At 42.0% G+C, this 17,206-nt stretch overlaps 1 protein-coding gene across 1 annotated transcript in view; it reads left to right on the top strand.

The window, feature by feature from the left end:
* The first annotated feature begins 3,210 nt into the window (after positions 1–3,210).
* Positions 3,211–17,206, top strand: part of slc30a2 (solute carrier family 30 member 2) — a 32,636-nt gene continuing 18,640 nt past the window's right edge. Inside the window, exon 1 of the mRNA XM_072278942.1 lies at positions 3,211–3,328. Coding sequence (XP_072135043.1) covers positions 3,211–3,328 — 118 coding nt within the window. The remainder of the gene's footprint in view (positions 3,329–17,206) is intronic.

Genomic DNA, 17,206 nt, shown 5'->3' with positions numbered 1-17,206 from the left:
CATGTGTAACATTTTGTCAAAGACCTTCTGAAAGTCCAAATAAACAACATTCACTGACGCTCCTTTATCTAACATGCTTGTTATTTACTCAAAGCGTTCCAAAAGATTTGTCGGGCAAGATTTCCCCTTAAGGAAACCATGCTGACTTTGGCGTATTTGTCATGTGCCTCATCCTTAATAATGGACCGAACATCTTTCCAACCACTGAAGTCAGACTAACTGGCCCATAATATCCTTTCTTCTGCCTCCCTCCCTTTTTAAAGAGTGGAGTGATATTTGGAATTTTCCACTCCTGGAACCATTCAGAATCTATTAATACTTGAAAGATCATTATGAAGTTTTCTTAGATCGACACGTCGTAGGGCCAGCCAGAGGACAGATAACACTTGACCTGTATAGTGCAATGAGACAGGATTATATAATGACCTCACGTTGAAGGTTCTCTTAAGTGGTAGAAATCACAATGTCACTGAATATTTTATTCAGTTTGGAAAGCTGAAGAAAGGGTCCAAGACTCATGTTTTAAATAAATAATGGCAATTATGAGGAATGAAAGCAGTGAAATGGCAAATTAGCTTACAGAACAGTCACTTGAGTCGCAGAGGTTAGGCATAAGGGGATCTTTAAGAATACATGGAATATATACACACCAATGAGAGGGAGAAGCATACAGGAGTGAGTATCTAAAAATGTAGAGACAGTATCAAACTTAAAGAAAAGTCATATAATTGTGTGAAGATGGGTTGCAAGTAACAAGATTAAACAGAATATATAAAAAATGACTAAAGTTTATAAGAAAAAGTAAAATATTTTGATAAAGCAAACCAGAAATGTAGAAGTCAGATAGTAAGAGCTTCTATGTATAATTAACAAAAAAATAATTTACATGTCCAATATTTACAGAGCCATCCAGCTGATAGACTAATGAAGATATAAGGGCATTTTAAAGCTGTGAAATGAAAGTCAGAGCCTTGGGTAACACCTGGAAACATTCAGTTTATTAAGCAGTTGCTGTTATGGGAGAAAAAAATGAGTTATTATTACAGGTGAATAACCTTACAGGGGAATAGACTGGTTGTGATACAAGCAGGGGAAGCATTATCTGGATTGCTGAGTTCAGTATTAAGCCTCTGATGATTCAGTTTGCCTGGGTAGAAAATGAGATGTTCCTCAAGATTATGCTGGTCTTCATTAGGACAGTTTTTGAGGCTATAGACGAATAGGTCACAGTAGAGTGAGATGGAGAATTAAAGGAGAATATTTGTCATAAATGAAGGTTAGAAATAATTCTAAAAGATATTACAGCAAGGAATTTATAAATCTCCAAGATGTTCAGGCAAATTCAACAGTCTTATGAAAGACAAATCATGTTTGACTAAGCTACTGTTCTTTGAATGTCAATACATGCTGTAGAGAAAGAGGAACCAATGAAGGTAGATTATTTGAATATCCAGAAGGCATTTGATGAGGTCCACATCATAGATCACTGCAGTAAGGAAAGCTAATATATTGACATTGATAGAAGATTAGTTAACTAACAGAGAACAAAGAATATGTATGTCTAAATTGTCTACTTTTGTTTTGTTTGGCAACATGTAATGAGTGATGTGCCACAGGGATTAATACTGTGCCCTCAGAGTTGGATGAAAGGATTGAAGAAGGTATGGTCGCTTAATTTGCCGATGATACAAAGATGGGTGGGGAAGTAGGTCATGAAGAGGATGAGAAGAATATAATGGGATAAGTGAAAAGATGTAATGGACATGTTAAGTAAGTGGGCAAAGATCATACAAATGGAGGATGATGTGAGGAACTGTGAAATTGTCCATCTTGGCAGGAAAAAATAAAAGAAAACAACCTGAATAATGAAGCTTACAAAGCTCTCATGATTCACTGAAGGTTGTAAGCAGGTGTATTAATAAGTAGGAAAGCTAACAAGTAGGTGTATTAATAAGTAGGAAAACTATTGTTTATTGCTGAGGAATTAAATTCAAAAGTAGGGAAGTTATTCATCAGGGATGTCAGACACATTTCAAGAACAGTATTGATCCCCTCATTTATGGAAGGAATTCGACTATTTGAAACTGTTCAGTGAAGATTTACTGCTACCTAGACTAGGCAGATTGCCGTCCGAGGAAAGTTTAGTCAGGGTGGGTTTGTATCCACTGAAATTTGGGAGAGCGGGAAGGATCTTGATTGAAGATAAGGGGTCTTGAGATATGTGGAGAGGATATTTATAAGGCAGTGACTGAAAGACTCTTGATAAATGGTTGAAAGGTTATTATGGTTAAACATAAATACAGTTGGGATTAAATCAGATGATCTTTCTGAAGGGCAGTGCAGACAAGAGAGGCCAAATGACCTACTCATGCTTCTATTTCATATATTTGTAACAGAAGGGATACGGCAATAAAATGAGGTGGATGATCAGCTGTGATACCGTTGAATAGCAGAACAGGTTTGAGGGTCTCAATGGTCTAGCTTGCTCCTAGTTCTAATTTTTTATGAATTTTATTGAAATTTTACATCACCATATGCTAGCTTAAAATATTTTTAAAGAACATTCCTTATTCATTCAACTAAAAATAAATACATATATGTTGCATGATTTTTTTTAACTGGCATGTTCTGTGTTAAACACTCAATGGATTGGAAAAAACAGTAGCTGGAAGATACTCCACTGTGAACAATGACTTGAAATGAAGGGCTTTTTAAAAACCTACTAAAATGTTGGAGATTTACATTTGATTGCAAAAATGCACATTTAGTCTGTAGGCACAAGAAATAGTAGGGATATTTACCAGATCATGCACGTTCTGTGGAGGGAGAAAAAATGTTTTACACTTGAAAGATTACCTCAGCGTCATTCCCTGCATATGCTACCTGACTTTCTGAATACTTAGAACATTTTCTTTTGCTTTTATTTCAGATTTCTGGCAATTGCAGTAATTAGGGTAATATCTTCCAACAATCACATGATTTGAAGCTTTTAGCACCATCAATATTTAGATTTAACCAATTTGCAGATGGTTATGCTACTCCCGAGAATGACTTGCCTCTCCAAGTCCATGATATAACAGAGACCAAATCTGGTTTAATGGATGCCACATTTATCCTGGCTTGTATGTGGCTTCCTAAATGATAATGAGTTACAGGTTTGCCTTGCTTACTTCTCTTTCAGGTGGCTACCTTGCTCACAGTTTGGCCATCATGACGGATGCAGCTCACTTACTGACAGACTTTGGCAGCATGCTAGTTAGCCTTTTTTCTCTCTGGATTTCTACACGACCAGCAACAAAATCTATGAACTTTGGTTGGCATAGGTCAGGTAGGAGAATTTTTCTGCACCGTATATTTGAATTTGGTAGATATTTATGGAATCTTAAAATAGATAAGTAATGCAATGGAAGAACAAAGATCAGGTTTGATAATTATATGACTACTTAAGCTTGTTAAATACTTGCATGATGTCTGCATTGCTTTTCTTTATGCAGTTAGTTCCTCAAACTATGCTCTCTGCTTTGGCAGTGTTTATTGAATCCATTTATTAGAGTCATACAACAATACAGCACAGAACCAGGCTCTATGGCCCTCCTAGTCCATGCCAAATCATTAATCTCTCTAGTACCATCGCCCTGTGTCCAGACCATAGCCCTCCATACATCTCCCTTCCATGTACCAATCCAAATTTCTCTTAGATGTTGAAATCGACCCTGCATCTACCACTTATGCTGGCAGCTCATTCCACACTCTCACCCCCTTCTGAGTAAAGAAGTTCCCCCTCGTGTTCCCCTTAAACATTTCACCTTTTACCCTTAACCCATGACCTCTAGTTGCCTCACCCAACCTCAGTGGAAAAAGTCTGCTTGCATTTGCCCTATCTATACTGCTCATAATTTTGTATACCTCTATCAAATTTCCCCTCAATTTTCTACTTTCGAGGAAATAAAATCATAATCTGTTCAACCTTTCCCAATAACTCTGGTCCTCAAGTCCCGGCAACATCCTTATAAATTTTCTTTGCATTCTTTCAATCTTATTTATATTTTTCCTGTAGATAGGTGACACGGTACTCAAGATTTGGCCTTGTCAACATTTAAAATAATTTCAACGTAACATCCCAACTTCCGTACTCAGTTCATTGACTTATGAAGGCCAATGTGCCAAAAGCTTTCTTTATGACCGTATCTACCTGTGACCCCACTTTCAAAGAATTATGGATTTGTATTCCCAGGTCCCTCTCTTCTACCACACTCCTCTGTGCCCTACCACTCACCATGTATGACCTACCCTGGTTGGTCCTCCCAAAGTGCAACACCTCTCATTTGTCTGCATTAAACTCTATCTGCCATTTATCTGCCCATTTTTCCAGCTGGTCCAGATCCTACTGCAAACTTTGATAGTCTTCCTTGCTCTCCATTACACCCCCAACCTTGGTGTCATTGGCAAACCTTGCTGACCCAGGTTATGACATTGTATTCCAGGTCATCGATATAGATGACCACCAACAACAACAGACCCAGCACCAATCCCTGTGGCATATCACTAGTCACATGCTTCCAGTTGGAGGTGCAGCCATCTACTACCATTCTCTGTCTTCTTCTGTGAAGCCAACGTCTAATCCAATTTACTACCTCATCTTGAATGCCGAGCAGCTAAGCCTTCTTGACCAATATCCCATGCGGGACCTTGTCAAAGGCCTTGTTGAAGGCCATGTAGACAACATCCACTGCATTGTATTCATCAACTTTCGAGGTAACTTCCTTGAAAAACCCTATATGATTGATTAGACATGAGTTACCATGCACAAAGTCATCTTGACTATCCCTAATCAGTTTCTGTCCATTCAAATACTTGTATGTCTGGTCCCTTAGAATACTGTCCAATAACTTTCCCATTACTGATGTCAGGCTCACCAGCCTATACTTTCCTGTCTTATTCTTAGAGCCTTTCTTAACCAATGGAACAATATTAGCCATCCTCCAGTACTTCAGCACCTCACCTGTGGCTAAGAATGTTTTAAGTATATCTTGCTAGGGCCAATACAATTTCTGCACTAGCCTCCCACAGGGACAGATGGAACATATTGTCAGGCCCTGGGGATTATCCACCCTAAAACACCTCCTCCTCTGTAATCTGTTAGAGTCCATGACCTTAATGCTTCATTCATCTATGGACTCTGTGTTCATCAATATATATAGATGCAAATAAAATCCATTTGAAATCTCCATCTCTTTTGGCTCCACTTTGATCCTGCAGAGGACCAACTTTGTTCCCTGCTATCCTTTTGCTCTCAATATATCTGTAGATGCCATTAGGATTCTATTTCACCTTATCTGCTAAAGAAACTTTCGGTCTTCTTTTAGCCCCTCTGATTTCCTTCTTAATTGTTCTCTTGTATTTCTTATACACTTCAGGTACCTCATTTGGTCCTACCTGCCTATACCTGCTAAGCACCTCCTTCCTTTTCTTAGCCAGGGCCTCAACATCTCTTGAAAACCAAGTAACTATATTTTAACTCAATATCTCTCGAAAACCTATTATCTTTGCCTTTTATTCTGACAGGAACATATAAACTCTGTACTTTGAAAATTTCATTTCTGAAGGCCTCCCACTTACCAAGTACACCTTTGCCAGAAAACAACCTCTCCCAATCTACATTTACTGGATTCTTTCCACGAATGTCAAAATTGGCCTTTCTCCAATTTGGAATCTTAATCTGAGGACCAGACCTATCCACTTCCATAATTACCTTGAAACTAATGGCATTATGATCAGTAGACACAACCTCCACCAACTTCTGTCATCTGCCCTGTCTCATTCCCTAAAAGGAGATCTAGTATCACACGTTCAGACATCCCATCCTGCAAAAACTCATTTCAGGGAGGTCTCAGCCGGAAGTCTCAACCTCATAGCAGTCTGTGTCAAGGAATTTGTTAATTTTGCAAGACATCAGATTCACAAATGGTTGTGAGACAGCTGACTTCTGAATTCTGTTTTAATTAGATTATGAGAACACTCAGTCGTTATTGTCATTTAGAAATGCAAACATGCATTAAGAAATGATACAATGTTTCTCCAGAGTGATATCACAGAAAACAGGACAAACCAAAGACTAACACTGACAGAACCACATGATTATAACATATAGTTACAGCAGTGCAAGGCAATACCATAATTTGATGAAGAACAAACCATGGGCACAGTAAAAAAATGTCTCGAAGTCCCCGAGTCAATCGACTCCCGAGTCCCCGATAGCAGACGGCAAAAGGGAGAAACTCCCTGCCATAAACTTCTAGGCACTGACAACTTGCCAATGCCTTGGAAGCAGCCGACCACAGCCAACACTGAGTCCATCCGTCCGAAAACTTCGAGCCTCTGACCCTCCGACACAGCTACCACTCTCTGAGTAAAGAAGTTCCCCCTCATGTTACCCCTAAACTTTTGTCCTTTAACTCTCAACTCATGTCCTCTTGTTCGAATCTCCCCCACTCTCAATGGAAAAAGCCTATCCATGTCAACTCTATCTATCCCCATCATAATTTTAAATACCTCTATCAAGTCCCCGCTCAACCTTCTACACTCCAAAGAATAAAGACTCAACTTGTTCAACCTTTCTCTGTAACTTAGGAGATGAAACCCAGGTAACATTCTAGTAAACCTTCTCTGTACTCTCTCTATTTTGTTGACATCTTTCCTATAATTCGGTGACCAGAACTGTACACAATACTCCAGATTTGGCCTTACCAATGCCTTGTACAATTTCAACATTACATCCCGACTCCTATACTCAATGCTCTGATTTATAAAGGCCAGCATACCAAAAGCTTTCTTCACCACCCTATCCACATGAGATTCCAACTTCAGGGAACTATGCACCATTATTCCTAGATCCCTCTGTTCTACAGCATTCTTCAATGCCCTACCATTTACCATGTATGTCCTATTTTGATTAGTCCTACCAAAATGTAGCACCTCACATTTTTCAGCATTAAACTCCATCTGCCATCTTTCAGCCCACTCTTCTAACTGGCCTAAATCTCTCTGCAAGCTTTGAAAACCTACTTCATTATCCACAACGCCACCTATTTTAGTATCATCTGCATACTTACTAATCCAACTTACCACCCCATCATCCAGATCATTAATATATATGACAAACAACATTGGACCCAGTACAGATCCCTGAGGCACACCACTAGACACCTGCTTCCAATCTGACACACAGTTATCCACCACTACTCTCTGGCGTCTCCCATCTGGCCACTGTTCAATCCATTTTACTACTTCGATATTAACGCCTAACGATTGAACCTTCCTAACTAACCTTCCATGTGGAACCTTGCCAAAGGCCTTACTGAAGTCCATATAGACAACATCCACTGCTTTACCCTTGTCAACCGCTTCAAAAAATTCAGTAAGATTTGTCAAACATGACTTTCCACACACAAATCCAAGTTGACCCCCCCAACCATTCTATTTTAAAGTCTCCCCAGTAGCCTTTGCAAATCTCTCCGCCAGGATATTGGTCCCCCTGGGATTCAAATGCAACCCGTCCTTTTTGTACAGGTCACACCTGCGCCAAAAGAGGTCCCAATGATCCAGAAACTTGAATCCCTGCCCCCTGCTCCAATCCTTCAGCCACGCATTTATCCTCCACCTCATTCTATTCCTAATCTCACTGTCACATGGCACAGGCAGTAATCCCGAGATTACTACCTTTGCGGTCCTTTTTCTCAACTCCCTCTGAACTCCCTACATTCTCCTTTCAGGACCTCTTCCCTTTTCCTATCTATGTTATCAGTATCTATCTGTACCACGACCTCTGGCTTCTCACCCTCCCACTTCAGGATATCTTGGACGCAATCAGAAACATCTCGGACCCTGGCACCAGGGAGGCAAACTACCATCCGGGTCTCCAGACTGCGTCCACAGAATCGCCTACCTGACCCCCTAACTATCGAGTCCCCTATTACTACTGCCCTCCTCTTCCTTTCCCTACCCTTTTGAGCTACAGGGCCTGACTCTGTGCCGGAGGCACGACCACTGTTGCTTCCCCCAGGTAAGCTGTCCCACCCACCAGTACTCAAACAGGAGTACTTATTGTCAAGGGGCGCAGCCACCGGGGTGCTCTCTAGTACCTGACACTTCCCTTTCCCCCTCCTAATCGTGACCCACTTGTCTGCCTCCCGTGGCCCTAGTGTGACCACCTGCCTGTAACTCCTCTCTACCAACTCCTCACTCTCCCTGACCAGATGAAGGTTATCGAGCTGCAGCTCCAGTTCCCTAACATAGTCTCTTAGGAGCTGCATCTCGGAGCACCTGGCGCAGATGTGGGCGTCCGGGAGGCCTGGAGACTCCAGGAGCTCCCACATCCGGCACCGAGAACAACAGGCTGCCCTCTCACTCATACTTCCCCCTTTCCTCAAATAACAGGGAAAATTGAAAACCAAATCTCCTTTGCCTTGCCCGTTGAGCCAAAGCCCTTAAGCCTTCACTCTGCTCCCGGCTCACTCCGCAGCCCGCAAAATGATACCTCGCATAGTCAGGTTGTCACTGCCAGCCTTGGGAATTTCATCGCCAGGCTTTTGTACTTCATCACCAACAGTGGTCTGGATTATTTCAGCGTCATTACAGACGGCAGTAACTGAACTGATGGAATATGGAAGAGAGAGAGAGGTCAACTGTAAAGCCCGCCCACAGAGAAAACTGATAGGTCTACTTAGCACAAAGAGAGATCAAGCAGGATTCATTCATTTTCTTTTTTTCCCTCTCCCTCGCTAAAAAATCGATTTCCGGGATATTGTATATAATTTGTGGGCATCAGGGAGCCATTATCGATATGCGGGAGCTTCTGGGAGAGGTGGGATGTCTGCACTCTCTCAAGTTGGGACTTCTATGTCATTGTTAAGGAAACTTTCCTAAATATATTTGGCAAACTCTTTTCCATCCAGTACTTTTACAGTATGGGAGTCCCAGTCAAAATGTGAACAATTTAAAATCACCTACTATCACAACCTTATGTTTCTTGCAAAAGCATTCCACCTCTACAAGTTACCTCCTCTAAATCTTGCATTCTGTTAGGTGGTCTATGATATAATCCCATTAATGTGGTCATACTTTTTTTATTCCCCATGAAGCCTCTCTGGAAGAGTTCTTCAGACTGTCCTGACTGAGCACTGCTGTGACACTTTCCCTGACTAGTCATGATACCCCATCCCCTTTAACCCCTTCTCTTTAAAGATATCAAATGTAGCCCCCTGGCAAGCCTCAGGGTCACTCAGCTCACTGTCGTCTAGGGAAACAACCCTCGGCCCCGCTAAACTGGGTAATTAGTTTGCGTGGTGCTGTGTAATGTACCCCACCCTGCCAAATAACAGACAATATACCAGATACGATTAAATGAATTACAGTTTATAGATATTACTGGAACTATACAATTAATAGAGATAAAATATAAAAGGAAGATAAAAGGCGCCACACTTATCAAAGTTCAATCTCTTTGTGCACAAACAGTTGGAGCTCGGGACCTTCTTTCTTCACCCTGCGATCCCCTCGGACCACCTCAACCTACCGCCTGGGACCAACAGCGGTGGTCGACCAGATGCTCCACGCGAGTCCGTCTCTGTTTCCCTCCTTGCCGAACACCCTGGACCCTGGACTCCTGCTCGGGGTCCGACCCCATTAGCCGACTCACAGCGCCTTGTCCATCCTCTCTCTCTCTCGCGCCTTCTTCCCCTAAACCCGCGCATCACAATAACGAGCAAATAACCCACAGAGTCACACATTACTGATTTAAACAGTGCAACCACACAACACACCACTGAATCCAATCCCGGACAAAAGCTTCCAGATAACATTCATCGGAGAGCGCGCGCGGGCTCTCCAGTGAATGATATCTGTAATCTGTCAAGTAGGGGACCCTGCACAATTCTGATTTGATGGAGATAGACGTGAGAGCATAGAGGAACATCTGGAGAAACTTCTGAAATGCCCACTTCGCTGCCGCTGCTACTGTGTGGTAACCAGAATCTCCGGAGCAGAAGGCCCTGAATCCTCGGCTTTGCTTGTTTCGGCGGCCGGGGCTAGGTCGAAGGTGCTCGGCAGAGGATGGCGCTTGGGAAGCTGTATTGGAGGGGCTGGTCGGAGACTCGAAGTTTTCAGATGGACGGACTCGGTGTCGGCTGTGGTCAGCTGCTTCCAAGGTATCGGCAAGTTGACGGTGCCTTGGAGGTTTATGGCAGGGAGTTTCTCCCTTTTGCCACCTGCTACCTGGGACTCGGGAGCCGATTGGGACTTAAGACTTTTTTTTTTTTACCATGCCCATGGTCTGTTCTGTATCAAATTATGGTATTGTTTTGCACTGCTGTAACTATATGTTATAATTATGTGGTTCTGTCAGTGTTAGTCTTTGGTTTGTCCTGTTTTCTGTGATATCACTCTGGAGGAACATTGTATCATTTCTTAATGCATGCATGCATTTCTAAATGGCAATAAAAGAGGACTGAGTGTTCTCATAATCTAAATCCCTCCCATTCTATCACGTCTAGAATAATGGAATCCTGGAACATTGAGCTGCCAGTCCTGCCCCTCTTGCAATCAAGTCTCATTAATGGCTACAATAAGACATCCATTAGTCTTGCAAGACCAAGGATCTGTGCCTGGAAAGTCTTCACTCTCCACGGCGCAGGCCTGGGCAAGGTTGTATGGAAGACCAGCAGTTGCCCATGCTGCAAGTCTCCCCTCTCCACAGCACCGATGTTGTCCAAGGGAAGTGCAAGGGCCAATACAGCTTGGCACCAGTGTCGTCGCAGAGCAATGTGTGGTTAAGTGCCTTGCTCAAGGACACAACATGCTGCCTCGACTGGGGCTCGAACTCACGACTTTCAGGTCACTAGTCGAATGCCTTAACCACTTGCCCACGTGGCTACGATGACATAATTAATTCCACATGCTGATCCATGTCATAAGATCACAATACTCCCATTCCGTGCTGAAAAATCTCAATTTAATATTTATGGTCATATTTTTCGCTAATATCTGTTCCTTAAAGTTGTGGGCCAAAACTTGCCTGCCAGAAGAGAGCTTCTGATCTAAAAGGTAAGTATGAGGTTGCTGGAGGATTGGAGGGCTGCGGATGTTTTTCCCTTATTCAAGAAAGGGAGTAGAGATAGCCCAGGAAATTATAGACCAGCGAGTCTTTCTTTCGTGGTTGGTAAATTGATCCTGAGAGGCAGGATTTATGAACATTTGGAGAGGTATAATATGATTAGGAATAGTCAGCATGGCTTTGTCAAAGGCAAGTTGTGCCTTACGAGCCTGATTAAATTTTTTGAGGATGTGACTAAATACATTGATGAAGGTAGAACCGTAGTGTCTATGGATTTCAGCAAGGCATTTGATAAGGTACCCCATGCAAGGCTTATTGAGAAAGTAAGGAGGCATGACATACAAGGGGACATTGCTTTGTGAATCCAGAACTGGCTTGCCCACAGAAGGCAGAGTGGTTGTAGATGGGTCATATGGGACATGGAGGTCGGTGACCAGTGGTGTGCCTCAGGGATCCGTTCTGGGACCCTTACTCTTTGTGATTTTTATAAATGACCTGGATGAGGAAGTGGAAGGATGGGTTAGTAAACTTGCTGATGACACAAAGGTTGGGGGTGTTGTGGATAGTGTGGAGGGCTGTCAGAGGTTACAGCGGGACATTGATAGGATGCAAAACTGGGCTGAGAAGTGGCAAATGGAATTCAACCCAGACAAGTGTGAGGTGGTTCATTTTGGCCAGTCAAATGTGATGGCAGAATATAGTATTAATGGTAAGACTCTTGGTAGTGTGGAGGATCAGAGGGATCTTGAGGTCTGAGTCCATAGGACACTCAAAGCTGCTGTGCAGGTTGACTGTGTGGTTAAGAAGGCATACGGTGTATTGGCCTTCATCAATCATGGGGATTGAGTTTAAGAGCCAAAAGGTAATGTTGCAGCTATATAGGACCCTGGTCAGACCCCACTTGGAGTACTGTGCTCAATTCTGGTTGCCTCACTACAGGAAGGATGTGGAAGCCATAGAAAGGGTGCAGAGGAGATTTGCAAGGATGCTGCCTGGATTGGGGAGCATGCCTTATGAGAATAGGTTGAGTGAACTCGGCCTTTTCTCCTTGTAGTGACGGAGGATGAGAGGTGACCTGATAGAGGTGCTCAAGATAATGAGAGGCATAGTCAGAGGTTTTTCCCGAGGGCTGAAATGGCTAGCATGAGAGGGCATAGTTTTAAGGTGCTTGGAAGTAGGTACAGAGGAGATGTCGGGGTAAGTTTTTTACGCAGAGAGTGGCGAGTGCGTGGAATGGGCTGCAGGCAGCGGTGGTGGACGTGGAATCAATAGGGTCTTTTAAGAGACTCCTGGATTGATACATAGAGCTTAGAAAAATAGAGGGCTATGGGTAAGCCTAGGTAGTTCTAAAGTAAGGACATGTTTGGCACAGCTTTATGGGCTGAAGGGCCTGTATTGTGCTGTAGGTTTTCCATGTTTCTATGTTTTGCAAATTCATTTAGTTAACCTATACAGAGCCTTACACAATATAAAACATTACATCAGGAAAGCAGATGGAAATTCTAAACGAAACAGCTGGTTGTCAGTTCTGTAAAAAGTTTTAAATGTTTTTGAATATTCATAAATGTTCATATCCAACTGAACTCAAACAAAAGAACAATATAGATAATTAGAAAAATAAACACAAACTAAAACATTAATAAATACTACCAAATAATTACAATTGGTTAAGTAAACTCTATTAATTCAAAAATATTTAAATTGCCCAAAGGCTTAACTAGCACTCTTACAGTTATCACTTTGAGTCATGCCTTTCCATTCCTGTTGAAGGTCTAATCTGGCATTCATTAGTGTGTCACGTACCCCGTGACAGGTTAAAAGAACCAGCAGAGATGGAAAACACTTTGGAGTCCAGTATTGCTATTAACTAATAATATTTATTAGTAACTATGCAATACAGTAATATAAATGAAGATAAATCAAACGGGTTAACAATGATTATATATAAGTAAGTATATCAGTAAGTGTGGAAATATATATGAAAATCAAGCTTCTTCAAGTCTAGTGGTAAATAGATACAGTCTTACAATGATGAGTAAAGTTCAGTTCAGTTCGTGGTATTGAGTTGAGTAGTAATGGAGAGAGAGAGAGAGAGGGAGAGATTTGAGTCTTCAGATGAGCTGACGCCTTCGATCTTCCCGTTGTCCTCCGAAATCCTTTAGAAGTCACCAACTGTGACCACAACAAAGGTTCTTCAGTGGTGGAGCTATCAACCCAGGCGAGGGTTGGACACACAAATAATTCCCCACCAGTCATGCCCTGTTCACACTGTAAGAGCCACTGATCGATCCGCCTGATCGATCCTCCAAAACCACTTTTTCTGAGGGCACAACAAAGCTCATTCAGTGTTCAAAATCATGTGTCTGAGGTCTACCATCTGACCTTCTATTTATCTCACCGTACTGAGTACTAACTGTCTCTCAAATAACTCCTCCCTTCTCTGTGTAAGAATATACAAGCAGGCGATGTCCTTGGGAAATGTAAACATTCTCATTCTCTCTCTCTCTCTCTCTCTCTCTCTCTCTCTCTCTCTCACTCTCTCTCTCTCACTCTCTCTCTCTCACTCTCTCTCTCACTCTCTCTCTCTCACTCTCTCTCTCACTCTCTCTCTCACACTCACACTCACACTCAAACAAGATGTTGGTGTTAAATCTCCCCCTCTCTCTCCCTCCCTCCCTTCAAAAGCACAGTTCATAGGGGTAATTCAGGACCCCGTCACAGGGGGGCAGAAACTGTAGCATGCAATGAAGGTTGACCATCAAAATCCCAAGAAAATACAGCCCAATAGGTTTAGAAGATCACCTTTGGTCAAATATTTTGGCTAAAGATTTTATTGAATACACTATTACAGGTGACTAGATGTATTTTAACTTTAGTTGCCACATTTGAACTGTTTATGGGTCATACATATAAATACAAATACATCATGTAATAGAAATGTAAAACCAAATCTAAGTTATATATAATACTATATCAACACTGTCAGAGTTCATTTCTAAATGTGGTATATTACAGGATGAAATTGCCTTTTCTAAATATATACAGCAGAGTTGTGTTTTTGTGCCTGCTTCTGTGTCTCTTTCAGGATGTTTCAAAAGCTTTACAGTCAATGAAGTGTTTTTGAAATGTTCTCAACGTTGTAATGTAAGATCCCAAAGGCCAATTCGTGTATAGGCAACACCCACAGGCAGAAGTAGGAAAACGGCCACCTAATCTGTTTTTTGAGAAGATTAGATTAGCTAAAGTTTAGAAGATTAAATGTTGTAAAGGAATTAAAAATTAACCAGGCATCTCCTATTCTTTAATTTAGCTCGTTGGTCTAAGGGTATAATTCTCGCCCAGGGACATGTTTGGGCTGATGTGCGAGAGGACCCGGGAAGGCTGAAGGTGGTGGGGTTTCCACGCGAGAGGTCCTTGGAAAGTTTCTGTGCATCCACTGCATTCCCCTTCTATGTGATAGGTGAAACTGGGAGAGGGGGACGGGTGAAGGGGGAAGCTTTCTTCCCCCTTCTCCAGCCCTTTATCTCTCCACCTCCTAGCTTCTCATCTCTTTACTTCACCCCTCCCCCCTCTCTCCTGGTCTCACCTATCACCAACCACCTTGTACTTCTTCCTCCCCTCTGCACCCACCCCCCCCCCACCTTCTTGCTCTAATTTCTCACCTTTTTTTCTGGTCCTGATGAAGGGTCTCGGCTCGAAACATTGACTGTTTACTCTTTTCTGTAGATGCTGCCTGGTCTGCTGAGCTCCTCCAGCATTTTGTGTGTGTTGCAGAGCTTTCTCAGTTTCTGTTCCTGATCATTTTTTAGGTGCTGTTGGAGTAGCCTGGGCAAAATGGCAACAATACACTTTGCAGTGGCTAAATGCTGCAGTTACTGTGTGCTGGTAGTGGAAATAATTCATGTTCAGGTGTAGCAAAAAGGAGATTGCGTTGTCTAGGATGTAGTGAGCTTCCAAAGGGATGCTAGACCTCTATTCATCTAGACGTGTGAAAGAGCACACTTTTATATTTCTGAGTTGTGCTTGTAGATAATCAAATGTCTTTGGGTTATCAGAAGGTAAGTCACTTGCAGCAGTGCACCCAACTTCTGACTTGTTCGTACAGCCATGACCAGGTGCTGAAGACAGTGGCAGGAATTATTTTCCCAAGTAACACCAGTAGGCTCCTCTACCGAACCAGAAAGCCCATAGCCTTTGTCGAAGCTGGAGACCAGCCACGGCCTCAACACAGATCACGAGCAGGCTTGCTCACCCCAGCGTCTGACTGGTCAATCTTGGCAAGCAAATAAAGTTCCCTGATTTCACTGCATCATCATCGCTGAGGCCTGACAGGGTCATTCTGACAGGAATCTCAAAGCAGGTGGTCATGGTAGAACTGACTGTGCCTTGGAAAGACCAGATTGTGGTGGTGTTTGAATATTATTAGGCCTAATACCAGGAGCTGGTAGAGCAGTGCAGAGATGGGGTGGAGGGCACAATGCGAGCCTATAGAGGTGGGGTGTAGAGGATTAGCTGCTGCTTTCTGTGTAGAACATATGGGGCATTAAGGGGGCTGCAAAGAAAAGAGCCATCAGGACCATTTCAAAGACTGCTGAGTGAGCCTCTAGATAGCCATGGACCAGTGCCGCTGGGAGACAAGCCAGGGCCTGATCAACCCAGGCTGGGTCGCCTGGGCGAGGGTGTCTGATGTTGAAAGACCTGAAACATCCAATAACCCCAGGTTACATCATTGATGATGTGTCTCAGCACATCCTAGGATGTAACTTGGCATCATATGTCTGATCAGTTGTTACCTCCAGAATGTTCAAGATTAGGGTTCAGGGTTCAAGGTACATTTATTATTTAAGTACATAAGCAGTTGTGCAGTATACAACTCTGAGATTTGTCTTCTCCAGACAGCCATGAAACGTGATGCTGGAATCAGTGAGAGTGATGTAGAAGTTGCAATGTGCTTTATGTAACCAATATCATTTACAGACTGGTACTAATAGGCCTTAAAGAATGACCTAGTGGTGACTTTTAAACATAAGTTTATCTTGACAGAACATGTGGGCTTTATTGGGAAGTGCACTTGTATATCTCATTTATAAATGATCTGAGATGTTGGTGATTCATTGTCTTTTTGTTATAATCCCATGTGCAATAGGTACTATTAGGTAGGAATATTTTGGGGTTTTGATCCAATGATATTGTAATAATCATAATGCATCCCCAGTTCAGAATGAGGTGAGCTTTGAAGGAGACTTTGGAGATGATAATTTCTTGCATCTTCTCCTTCCGTATAATAGATTTAAATTTTATTCCCATTATTGCAGAGTATTGTATAACCTTTTTATAGATCCCACATGTTTAATAACCATTTACTTTCTATAAATAAGTTAGTCAGTTAATTTAAATTGACACAATATTCTTGCAGAATTTTAATAATAGTCACCTCTGGAGTGGCTATGAAAAAACAGACTGCAGTTGGTCCTAATGGCCATTGCTTGCTCAAGATTTAATGGCTGTTGCCCATGGACGTGATCTTGTGAAATTACTGCTGTTGCAATCTGTAGATTTTTGGCCCAATTAACTTAATACCACTGCTCACCTTTCACCTTGAGGCAGTTTGCCAGTTACCCATTTGTGTGAAATATTTCTTCCACAGAGTTCTGTTGATTTTCATTAAGATTACATTACACAATTAGTGGTTTGGTAGACCACGTGATGTATATTTCTGAATTGTTATTTTTAGTTGCTGCTTGAGTCATATTTCGAGTGTCACATTTCTCGTAAACCAGCTCTGCATTCACCATGAACGAGGAAAACTAGAGATGTCAATTTATATAGGTCACCAGACTCGCATTGAGTGTGCCTGTAGTGTTTGTTAGTAGTATGGCAATGCCCATTAGCTAGCTTTTTCAACAAAGTCCTGATCTCTGAGGTTTATTACTTTGAAAGAAAAAAAGGCAATCCTTTTTTTATAAGCATATATTTGGTAAAATGTAGATTACAATGTCATCCTCTTGAATTACATTTTAAAACAAAATTAATGGAATTTTAATTCAGTTGTTTTGTTGTGCAGGTAAACCAATTAACCTGGGAACTTTGAATTTA

Source organism: Mobula birostris, chromosome 2 (assembly GCF_030028105.1).
Source record: "Mobula birostris isolate sMobBir1 chromosome 2, sMobBir1.hap1, whole genome shotgun sequence".
Classification (NCBI taxonomy): Eukaryota; Metazoa; Chordata; class Chondrichthyes; order Myliobatiformes; family Myliobatidae; genus Mobula; species Mobula birostris.
This window is presented reverse-complemented; position numbering and strand designations above follow the sequence as displayed.